The sequence below is a fragment of the Magnolia sinica genome, chromosome 4 (genome assembly GCF_029962835.1).
Source record: "Magnolia sinica isolate HGM2019 chromosome 4, MsV1, whole genome shotgun sequence".
NCBI lineage: Eukaryota > Viridiplantae > Streptophyta > Magnoliopsida > Magnoliales > Magnoliaceae > Magnolia > Magnolia sinica.
The window spans coordinates 7,320,613-7,333,561 of NC_080576.1; the positions used below are offsets into that span (position 1 = coordinate 7,320,613).

General features: G+C 40.7%; 1 protein-coding gene across 1 annotated transcript; it reads right to left on the reverse strand.

Annotated features, from left to right (window-relative positions):
• Positions 1 to 6,511: 6,511 nt before the first annotated feature.
• LOC131242303 (lysine-specific histone demethylase 1 homolog 1) lies at positions 6,512 to 9,766 on the reverse strand. Its single transcript, XM_058240874.1, has one exon. The coding sequence runs from the start codon at positions 9,660 to 9,662 to the stop codon at positions 7,122 to 7,124; it is 2,541 nt and encodes an 846-aa protein (XP_058096857.1). The 5' UTR covers positions 9,663 to 9,766; the 3' UTR covers positions 6,512 to 7,121.
• Between the last annotated feature and the right edge of the window lie 3,183 nt (positions 9,767 to 12,949).

Here is a 12,949-nt window from a genome sequence, read left to right on the forward strand (position 1 = left end):
GTGAGTCTCTTAAGTGGTTTTAAGCAATGTTTTAAGTATCGACAATATCGGCCGATATATCCCACGATACATTTTGCATCTCACCTGTGCGGTATGAAATGCACAATTAGTGGGGTATATCTCACATGTTCGATCCAGCGAGTATTTTCGATCCTTTTTTTGTAAATCACATTAAATTAGTGTCAAATTATTACAAATCCATGATTTTTCATGTTTTACATAAAAAAATGTGGATTGGGAGCTTCGATTCGAGATTTGGAGATGAGTCGAGTTGCGAAAATTCGAAAAAAAATAAAAATAAAGATCCAAATTTCTCACAATTGGTTGCAATCTTTGTGTCCAAACATAAAATCAAACATGTATGTAACCTAATCTAATGATTCTTCTTTTGCTTTTGAATCAAGGTATTCCGTATCGGTAACAGTGGGCGTAACGGTGCCCACCATTACCTATACAGATATACGGGGTGTGTAACGGTGCAATATTTTTTATTTTTTATTTTTGTCAAAAAATTATGAAAAAATATCTATTAAATCCGGAATATTCTAAATATTCTAAATATGCATTCATTTATAATTTGGAACATGTTTATGGTGGTGTAACGGTCCACTCTTTGGTGAGAATGCTATATCAGGTTGTCTGATGAATTTATGAACCCGACAACCTGAAATTAATTGCAAACCTTTTATATTTAGTTTTCTAACTATATAATATCTATATAAATTTACTATAATGAATGTAATGTCAAAACATCTTATATTTTCAAGTTTTCCTTTTATTTATAGTACTAGTGCATTGCATCCTTCGTGACTCACATGCATTTTATTTCAATATATAGAGTTTAGGGACTTTTGTATCCTGTTATGTAATTTATATACCTAACAATTTAATATCATTTTCCCCCATAAATCTTTAAAAAAATTAAAATTAAAATAAGGTATATATTGTTGTCGATTCGGTGTTGGTTTGGGGACCATTTGATGCCCCAAATTAGCCTCAAATTAATGCAATCCATTGGCACTTATCCCACGAATGGATTGGTGGACATTTATTGGACAATGAAAAATGAAAAATATCAAATGGTCCTATTTCAAAAAACAAGTGTCTGCAAACTAATGATGAAAATTGTAGGAGTTATTTAATTTTGGGATTGTGACTTAGCAACAATGGTCCCAAAATTTAATTGGTTAATTTTGAGTTAATACATACGTCATGTATAAATTTTTAGGGCCATGTACTGGGGTCCACTTGATTATGTATTATATATCCATGTCATCCATCCTTTTTGGCAACTCATTTAAGGGCATTAGAAAAAATAAGGTAAATCCATATCTCGGGTGGACCACTAGTGGGCCAGGTGGGCCACCTCGATGTATTTGTATATCAACGCGATCAATCTGTTTTGCTAACTCATTTTAAGGCATGGTCCAAAAATTCAGGTAGATCTAAATCTTCGGTGGACCACTAGTGAGTATCCCTTCAAAATTGGCGCCCACCTCAATGCATTTGTTGTATATCCATGTGGTCCATCCTTTTTGCCAACTTATTTTAGGGCATGGTCCAAAAAATGAGGCTAATCCAAATCTTAGGTGAACCACAAAATAAGGGTTTAATTCCCCACCATTAAAAATTTCTTAAGATATATATATATATATATATATATATATATATATATATATATATATATATATATATATATATAGGGAAAAGGTACTATGCGCTCGACCTCACGATAAGCTCCCGTGAGGTCGAGCTGTGTGGGCCCCACCGTGACGCGTGTCGACCATCAACACCGTGCATTTGATGGGTCCCCTCTAAATTATGGGATATCCCAAAAATCAGCCGTATACGGAACTCAGGTGGGCCATACCATCTAAAATCATGTGAAGACATGCCAAAAACATATAAAAGCACTTAGTGGGGCCCACCTGAGTTTTGAATGCTGCTGAAACTTGGTCTGAACCCTCATCCAAGTGGGACACACATAATGGATGGGCTAGATTTGCAAACCACATCTCGGTGGGCCCAAAAAATGATTATGAATGTTTTAATGGTGCACGGCCCCTCCCCACTTCTGTATGTGGTGTGGCCCACACAAGTCACGGATTGACTTGATTTTTGATACCTAGGCCCACGATGGAGTGGTGCATCTGACTGATGGGGTAGATGTTCGAAACGCATCACGGTGGGGCCCACACAATTCGACCTCATGGGACAGTCTTGTGAGGTCAAGCGCATAGTACCTTTTCCCATATATATATATATATATATATATATATATATATATATATATATATATATATATATATTTGGATCAAGCTACTATTTGTGACCTTATCAACAGGTTCGATGGAAAATAAACGTTATAGTGGATGGCATGGATATACTACACATAAATCAAGGTGGGGCCCACGTAACAAAATAGTGCAAGTGCACTGTGCAGCGTGCAACGCAGAGCATTTTTAAAAATAAATTTGAAGTGCGTGGCTATTCCATTCCTTTTTCCAAGACCCAAATGAAAAGAAGGGAAAGAAGAGAGAGAGAGAGAGAGAGAGAGAGAGAGAGAGAGGCCGCAGCCGCAGCAGCAGCCCGAGAAGAAGAAGAAGAAGGAGAAGGAGAAGAAGGGTCGCAACAAGGCCGCAACCGCAGCCGCAACTGCAACCGCAGCAACCCGAGAAGAAGAAGAAGAAAAGAAAGAAAAAAAATAAAATTGTATGTACGTTTTTTTTTTTTTTAAAAGGCCCGTAACAGTTGTTACGGTCCCGTAACGGGCACAAAAAAGAGGGGGTGGCTGTTACGACCTCGTAACGCATAACGGTCATGGCTGTTACCGTTACAGGCGTATCGTAACGAATACGGAACACCTTGTTTTGAATGTATTGCTTGTGTTTCCATACATCTTCTTACATTTATAAATTATATAAATACACTTTGAATATACTTGCATCAATTCAATTAGACAGGGCATAGATTAGGACCCCATACAAAGAAAACTTATTATGTGCACTTATTTTTTGTAATGTTTTAATTTATTAGTGTGTATTGATGCCTTTTTTAATAATCACTGAAGTTTCATTGAAAAATTCAACCAATTTTCCAATGTTTCTTCATGTTTCCAACAACAACGATACAATCGATATATCCCATGTGATAACTGATATGTATCTGTATCCCAAGGGTGTGATACATAACATGATACCGACATTTCGAACACTAGTTTTAAGGGGGGCGGGGGTGGATTTCAAACTTCCCACCTTTAATTCATCAATGATGTTGTCTTGCTTTGGGATACTGAAGCTTCTAAGGTGGACAATTTAAGGAAGATTATTCGCCGCTTTGAGGTGGCATCAAGGTCTCAATGTAAAAATCATCAAAAGTGAAATGTTGGTGTATCAACATCATAATGGAGGTTAGGAGCTTGAGAAGGTGTTTGGATGCAAGGCAAGGGCGTTCCCTTCATCATATTTGGGGCTTCCTTTGCGCATTGAAAAGCCAGCGAAGCATTTATGAGACAAGGTGATTAAGAACGTGGAAAGGAAATTGTTTGCATGGAATCACTGGCATCTCTCTTTAAGAGGTAGGCAACGCTAACAAACATGGCGCTTACAAACCTTTCACTGTACTTATTGTCTCTCAAGTGCCCAAATGAAGTTCTGGAAAAGTTGGAGAGAACGAGACGTGATTTCTTGTGGCAAGGGGCCAAGGAAAAGAATGAGTTCTACTTGATGACGTGGGAAGAGGTATGTAAACCAGATGGTGGAGGGGGTGCCAGAATTAGGAAGTTGTAAGTCATGAATGATGCACTCTCAGGCAAATGGCATTGGAGGTTTTCCAATGAGGAGAACAATTTGTGGAAGGAAGGTAAGCGCCTTAGTGCCTTTATAGTCATAAGCTTTCTGGCTAAACTAGCATCAAAGCTGTTGCGCGCTAAAGCCTTGACTTTCTACCGAGGAAGAAAGAGGTAATGATTAAGAATTGTTTATTCTCAAAAAATGGTTTTTGTTACAAGTATGAAATTATGGAGGGGGGTTGGTGGACAAAGGAATCTTCTTTGTATATGCCTATGACATTGTGCACGGTAATCGCTAGGCTAAGGAACAAGTTCAAGGAAGGGATTGGATTCTTGTTGGGTGATGGTATAGAAATGGTGCAGACTCATCCACTGTAAATGGATGGGGCTAACCCAAAAATTGCATTGAACTGAGATCGTAACGATCTAATTTTGCTCATTGAATTTGGGGACCACTCTCTGTTTTACTTTTAATCATCCATTAGATAGCCACCAATTAGATCGTTAGGATTGCTGCATCAATGTGATTGTCAAGCCATGGACCACACACACTATGCCTAGCAATTTGAATGGTCTACAAAGAGGAGGACTTCCCACCAAAATGGTGGTGAGCTACCACAAGAGTCTAGTTCTACAAGAAAGGAAGGAGTAAGTTTCCAAAACTAACCTTCTTATTTTTGTATTTATTATTTTAAACATTACTATCAAATGGGTGTCTCTGCTGAGGCAACTTTAAGAAATGGTATATGAGCTATATGTTTCGGTCAACCCAAACTACAGGGACAAAAATATGGTTTTCTCTCATCTTGATGCTCAACAACCATTTCCATAACAATTCAAGCACTAAGGTAGTTGCTATTGTAATGTTGATGATTCCAAAAATAAATAAATAAATAAACGCATGATTATTTTCACACTCACTTGAGAAAATAATGAACTCATTCTCTGAGAGAAACTTAAGCATTTACACCCATCCCATAACAATTTTATTGGATGGGAAAGCAATCTCAGGGCAAAGACAAAAACATAAGAAACGAGTAATTCCATTAGTAAGTTCTATTTCTAGCAGGCAAATACTAGGAAAAGCAATATCAGCCATCAACAGTGATGGAACAAAATCTCTATAAAGATATCCTCACAAAAGATAACTTTATTGCAACAAAATTAATGTCTTTCAAGAGAACGGTAAAAGGACCTTCTCAAAACAGTGCATCATTTCAATGCTGTACCCAATTGACTAAAGAGGTGCTTCAGCCACACATGTACACTAAAAGAATGAGCCAGTTGCATTAGAAATATAGGTAAGTGATTTAGCAAGTTGAATGAAATTGAACTTAATTAAAAATTAAAGCATACGTACCACTGTGATTGTGACAATCTCCTCCAATGGCTACAAAATTGATAGTCTCTTCACTTGCAGCAGCAAATAGAATAAAAGAAAGGAAAAAGGGATAACCATGTAGAGTCTCAACAAAGATATGAACTAACAGAGTCTCACCAATGGTTCTCTAGAAGAGTCTCTTCTTGGGTGTGGTACCATCTCAGCAAATGAGAAAATAATACTTCCACTCATTCAAAAACACAATAACATGTCCATTCCATCTCTATAATTATACATGTATAAAGACTTTTTTACTAAGCCTATTTGCCGAAATCATTAACTTGCCAAAATTGTCACAACTTGCAAATAGAAGAAAGAGAATGGAGAAAGAAGCTAAATCCAGAGTTCTACTTTTACTAAAAGAAGATGCACACAACCATATGACTAGGGAGGGCATTGTATGACTTATTCAAAGCCCACCTAAACTCTAATGCTTGTGTATATAGTCTTGAAATTGCATACAGTCCAACTACTTGGCTCCACAGTCCAACTGATCACCCACCAGAGCCATCCAGTTGGATATATTGGTCTCACAGTCCAATCGGATGATTGATCAGGTCCAAAGCCTCCATCAGGTCATGATCCTGATCCCCGTCAAATTATCCTGGACCCACAATGCATTTCAGATCTTCAATCTGGTTGGTTAGATAGGTCTGGTTTTCAATCTGGAGGATTGGATGTGCCTGATCTGTAGTATGGACTCTTGAATAAGACCAATATGGACCAATCTGGGCCTGGATTGAATGAGCAGATGGCCTGGGTCCATCAGAAATCATAAAGAGGGTTTAAGAATACCAAATGTGAAATCTTCAAAAAACAAAAGGATTACCAAATATGAAAACCAGGTAAGTTATAAAGATTTAAGGATGCCAACATTGTCAGTGCCCATTTGGTATAATAATCACCACCAATGTGCTTGAAATCTACATGATTATGTTCATTCCTGCTCTAACTGTTTACCGTATAATAGTGAAAGAATCAGATAACATGATGAACTTAACAATTTATAGTCATTCAAGCACCAAAAGAATTGATGAGAGTGTACTTCTCTTTTATTTTCCAAAACTGCTAAATGGAATTAATCCAACAAAAATTGAGTTGTTTTATCATGTATCCTTCAAGGAAATAAGCAATAGTAGACCATCAGTGATGAATCCAGTAGTGCATTACTGGAAACATCCATGTAATCCAGTATTGCATAAGATTGACAGACTGAGCACAAGGCCATGAGCATCTGTGTCTGTTGGCAATACCGTGGAGCAAATACTGCATAACATGAATGAGGAGAGCTTTACTTTAGAGTCGCAGATAGAGAGCAAGGCATGCATTTCATGGTAATATCGCCACAATAAAATGATATGGTAATTATTTAAAACAATTACACTAGCATTTTCAATAAATGGCTGAGATTAAATACTTTCATTTATAGTAGCAGCAATACAACCTCGCCATGACCGGTTGAAGCTACTAATTATAGAATCCATGCAGTTAAAAAAAAGTGAGCATTATAGACAGCAATTTTGACCTCTATATTCACTAAAGTTTTCAGTTTAGCCCCATACAAGAACAATGGTAATGCCAACAATTACGTTTCAGGAGAATCAGGTCATAAAATCAGTAAGTACTGAAGAGCTAGAATTTCTGTCTGTCAATCCATTCAGACAGATTAACTCCTCAAAGTCACAACCTAAAGAGTTAGCAATCCTATCTAATCCTTGGCCAAGAAATCTCGACCATTGTATCTCTACTTGTCTTCTAATCAGTTTCCAATGATTCATGACAACCAATACAAAATTGTTGGTATCCTCCTTTGATTTTCTCATTGAAAGAAATGATTGAAAGAAATGAACCCAAGCCAGTGTGTCAGAAGTCGTTACCGGCTCAAGGTCTGTTTAATGAAATCCAATCATACAAAGAATGCTCATACTGCAGGAAACTGAAGAGAACTTGTTATGATTGTTGGGCTTCATCCGTACCTAATGCATTGAGGTCCACTCCACCTGCCTTCAAACGGGCTACAAGAGATTCTCCATCTCTTCCCAATCCTTTCCTTCCAACCAACTTCACATCATAGGTACGATACAACACCCTCAATCTGTTTTCATCTCCTTCAACCTTGCTCAGCTCCATCACCTGCTTCCTCGAAATCAAGCCATAAAGATAAAGAGGACCAGATTCCAACAATTTTCCACCAAACCCAACTCGCAACAGTGAAAGAGATGCAAGGTCATCTGTACTGGGATCAAACAGAACTGAGAAACTCCCAAATGACAAATCAGGACTCGTAAACAGATTGTTCCAATCCACACTTTCCTCTCGTACATATGGCCTGTCTGACAAACCCAAGGGCCTCCTGTTAGCTGCTCTCAATATGTTGGCAGCCTCCCTCAACCCACTGAGGAAAGCTCCATGCATCGTTGCCGGGTACCGTCGGTTGGTAGCCTCCCCAGCAAAGAAAACCCTCCCATCTCCCACGGGCTCAGCTAGAATGTCATAATCATCCCCAGAAGCCCCAACTGCAACATATGAGTAGGATCCATATGTGAACCGATCTTTCCCCCAGCGAGTACAAACCACATGAATTGGGTCAGGAACTTCAATCCCTCTTGGGGTAAAAATTCTCCTCAGTACCTTTAAAACTCGCTGTACAGACTCGACTGGAGACATTGCCTCAAATTTCAAAGCAGATTCCCCCGCAACAAGAGCTACCAGAAGTGGGCCTCCCGAAACTGAAGAGTAGCTGTAGAATAGAAAGAACTCCCCACGTTTACTTGTATCCTCAGTCAAATGCCCAAATGTATCAATCCATCCACCCCAGAAATCACGTGGGAACAGCATTGCAACCTTGTTAAGCAACCCAAACCCCAGTCTCTGAATTGCATCCCGCTTCTGCAGTGGCAGCTCTGGGAGGAACTCAATTGTCCCCTTCTTGAGGACCCCCAATGGGACCGTGCACAGAACCATGTCACCACGAAAAACCTTTCCACCCGCACAGACCATAACCCCATCAACCCCATATCTTATACTCTCTACCATCTGACCATAAAAAATTGGAAGGTTCTCTGCAAGCGCACGGACGAACCTCCCATTCCCGCCTGGGATGAAACAGTGGTCCCCACCCATCTCATAAGGATCATCCTGGTCCCAGTACGCCATCGACAGATCCGACAATAATGCGGCATTTGCATATTCCAAATTTGCAAGATGCCAGTTCAAAAGCATCCTCTCCTCGGGCACCTCAGCAACCTTGTACACATGCCTGAAGGTCTCGAGTGCAGTTCCCAACGAGACATCCACAGATTTCACCTCATCCAGCATTGTCTGCCGGAGCTTACAGACCTTATCTAGAAGCCTATTGAATGTAAACTCGACCCTCGAGTCGATATCGGGATCAACAGCCTTTCCGCTGGGTAGATACAGTGGGCATTTGTCTCGTACCTTGTGGAGCGGAAACCCAAGCTGCCTTGCCAGGACACCGAGCGGGTTCCCATTGATTCCGGTGAGGACACTGGCACCAAGATCAGCAGCTGCAACCACCCCATCACCCTGCATCTTCCTTGTCAAGACCCGTCCCCCAGGCCGGTTCCTTCCCTCAATGATTGCAACCTTGAAGCCCAATGAAAGTAGGTGCCGCGCAGCAGATAGTCCGGCAAGGCCCGCCCCAACAATTATGACATTGGCCCGCTCGGCCCCATCCGACAGCGGCTTCAAGATGGCCTCCTTGATGGAGGGAGCCAGGCCGAAGTTGATGTACCCATGGTCGAGGAGGAAGCCATAGGCAGTGCTGACGAGGCCGCGGTGCTCGGACCGTATGGATTCCAGGGCATGGTCCTTGGTCATCCACACGGAGACATTGGACCGCCAGCGGGCCAGGATGTGGTTGCGGACAACTATGTAGTTGGCCTGTTCGACGCCGCCAACCGTGGGGACCACGTTGGACTCTATCTCCTCCTCAGCGAGAGAGTCAACTGGGAAGCCGACGGAGATGGCGATCATGGCCTCGACATCAACCTCCTTGGCGAGGTCGGCAATCTTGCGGCGGCGGGGCTTGGACGGAGAAGGACCTTCGTTGATCTGAAGCTGGATGATCTCGTCCATAAGCTTCTCATTGTAGATGCTGGATTTGTTGGAGTGGGGCCGGAGGACGCGGAGGCCGGATGCGGCAGAGGCGGACGGGATCATTTCCGGGAACTGCTTCTTCCGGCGGCGGCGTTTCTTCGCAGGAGGTGGGCATTCCTCAGACAGCAGGTGGTTTTCCGGCAGTGGGTTAGGGTTTCCGTCTTGGCTTTGAGGAGTGGGGACAGGGCGGGGGTGATTTTCCGGCGGGGTTTGGGGGTGACTTTCGGGGTCTTGGAGGTGGTTTTGGGGGGTGGATGGTGGTATCGGGTCTTCATTGGTGGTGCTGAGATCGGTTTCCGGAAGAAGATTGGCTGTTTCGGGTAGAAGATTGGCGGTTTCGGGAGGGTGATTATGAGAATCCGCTTCTTCCATGGCGGGGGAGGATTCAATTTCTAGGGCATGGGATTTTGATAATGTCTAAATAGGCAGAAAAATAGGGGATGACGAATAGGGTTTCCGACGCCTTGCAGAATGAAGATTTGTTTTGAAGAGAAAATCTTTCATACTCTGGCAGAGTGTTGTTAATGATACTCACGCGCTTATCAATCACTTGCAAATTGTACACGTGGCAGACTAGTAAGTCAAAATAAACTGTCCAGATCACGGGACCCTCTTTTTGATGTGTTATGGACCAAAATTTATGAATTTTTTATTTTCATCTGACAATCGGACGGTTTAAATGAAAATCCAAACCGGTCATATTTAAAAACACAAGGGTCGATTTAAGTTGGACTGGTGAAACCAATCTCATTTCAGTGTTGTAAGTTAGGAACAGTGGGTTCCACAATTTAGGGGCTTAATTTGATCTGATGCATGTAATGTGTATAATTATAAAGTGTCTGTGTATCAAGCCTAGTTCTCTGCCAGAGTATCCAATAACTCCCCTCGTTTGAATGAGTTTTGCTGCCCAGCAGGAGCACTCGAGATTTTTGTGCCTGTACCGTATCCACCTATGTGCCATGGCCAAGTCTGGGCCTGACCGAGTTCCAATAGGTCCTGACCGTAGGGCCACGTCGATGCATGTTTTGTATATCACCCTGCTCATCAATTTTTCCAGCTCATTTTAGAGCATGGCCCAAAAATGAAATATATCTAGATCTATGGTCGACCACATCACATGACAGATAGCGATTAGCCATTAGAAATTTATTTGAGCTACAAAAGTTTTAGATCATGTTTTTCCTTTGTTCAAGTTGCGTGTGACCATATTACTAAGTTGGATGACAAATAAACGTCCACTAGACTTTAGGAAAGTTTTAATAATGAGCGTTCACTAAGCTCTGTTCTTATAGCATGTGGTCTACTTCATCCTTGAGGCTATGCCTGACAATGACTTAGCCAAATAAATAAATGATATAAATAAGCAACACAAACATCAAGGTGGGCCCACTGTCAAGACCTGATGGAACTTTTGTCTAATCCCATCATTGCCGAGTATGAGCATGCTTACTTGGGTAGTACCATGGAAGATGTATATTTAACAACTTATTGGAAGACGTTCTCACACTCAGAAGCTAGGTGGGGTCCACCATGATGTTGGTGAGAAATCCACCTTATTCATCTCTGTTGTCAGATTATGTTAGGCCATGAGCTTAAAATATATGCAAATCCAAAACAAAAAAAATGAAGATTGAGTGACCATCATTGAAACATTTATAAGATCACACAAATTTTAGATCAATCAAATATTTGTATTTTCTGTTCATATAAATAACCTTATAATTGATATGGATGAAATATAAATACATTAGACCTTAAGGAGGCTTCGTTACTAGGCATTTCCCTATGACATTATTTCCTATGGTGCATTTTACTTGAGTTTTGAAACTGTTTCATTTTTTGGGCTAATGTCTTAATGTGAGTTGGCAAAACAGATGAATGTGCATTACAGTGGGCCCTAGGCAATCAGCATCCCTTGACGCTGGCAATTGCACTCATGGTTAAAATGGATTTTTGTGTTTTAGCATGTGAACAGCTAACCTTCTATGTTAAATCGTTGGTTGCATTGAGAAGCTCCCTTCACGTACCTATAGGTGCACATGGGTCTGTTCCAGTCAGGTTGAGGCTGCAAAGCCCAACACGATGCATTTAACAATAGGCTAGAATATCTGCCTTATATACTCAAACTCATCAATATTAGATCCAGTTTAGATACAATCCAAACCCATTTATCTAATTGATTGAGTTGGGGTCCTCCCATACCCATACTTGATAAGTATGCCAATGGACCAGGTTAGGCCCCTCAGCTCGGCCCTAATTTCTCAAGTCTTGGCCCTAACCGACCTGAAAAGGCCTTGGCTATATCTTATAAGAATAGAATGAATTATTAAATGTTTGAAATAGCTCAAAAATTAAGATTTCTTTCCCGTGTCACATCTATCTACGATAAATCACGTAATATAAATGGTTTTGACAGTGAAACATAACCTCGTGACCAAAAGCTAGCGTTTTATATCACCCATGTATGTTAAATGAGAATTGTCAAATGTGCCTTCTAGTCTTCCATCCATTCCGTATAACGAACCCCACTTAATGAAATGATAGGGTCATCCATCATTGATCAAGGCCTGGGCTGCACACCAGACAGATTTTGGGTAAAGTTTTCAAGCCTAGGTCCAGCCCTCAACAAGTTCAAGGGCCTAAGCCCTGGCCCTATATGGCTAGGCCACACAACCCATTGTCGCCCTAATATCTAACCCATTTATCTAATGGATTGAGTATGAGCTTGGTCTATTTTAGAGTGGCCTCCTAACGGATCAAATTAAAAACTGGGTTTATAGATCAGGTCAAGTGGTTACAATTATCAGATCAAAGTGGATATTGAAAGGGATGGACCACAAAAAGTGACCCAAAATGATTGATGGTCCACATCAATTATCAAACCCCTTTTCAATATAATTAATATGCACCATCCATTTTCATAACCATTGTTAAAATGGTCAGCATCGTCCTTGCAAAGTGTTCATAAGAGGGAGGGGTAATCAAATATGGGCCACAAATGATAGACAATGCATATCAATAAACAAGCCATTTTCTAGCATAATTATGACAGACCGACCATTTTTATATCAATTGATGGGAATATGCTAAGACCAGGCCGTAAGAACAATTTTTTTAAAAGATGAGCAGCCAACAGCCAGATGCATGTGCAATGGTCTTGACCGATGCTTAGATCTTTTCCAACATGATTAATTGAGACCATTCCTTTTTCTTTTTTTTTTTTTTTCAATTGATAATGGCTTCAGTCGTCCAATTAGAATGATGGAGAGTCAAAATGGTGTAACCAACCATACTCCACACATTTCCTAGCAAATGGTTTTTGTGAGTAGGGTTGTTAATGGACCATGCCCCAATTGATTAAAATCAAAAAATTTGAATAGGCCCAGCATGACTGATTTAAATCTAGGTCCAAACCATCCCTACTATGGGCCTATGGGTAGTGATTCCATGGAGTTGAGGGTGGATGAAACATGTCCCTGAAAGTCTCTCAGATTGCAAGATTGTAGCCACGAACTGTGAACTTTTTATCAGTTGCATGTGAAAGTTGTTGCACTTTTCTCTGTAAACCATAATATTCATACCATCCTGAATATCCAATTTCATTTTGTTGGGCCCCATCATCTATGGGAAACTATAGAAAAATCATGTTGGTGGTACAT

Excerpts from the sequence above, each read along its gene's own strand:
- LOC131242303 (XM_058240874.1), bottom strand. The coding sequence starts at position 9,662 with ATGGAAGAAGCGGATTCTCATAATCACCCTCCCGAAACCGCCAATCTT.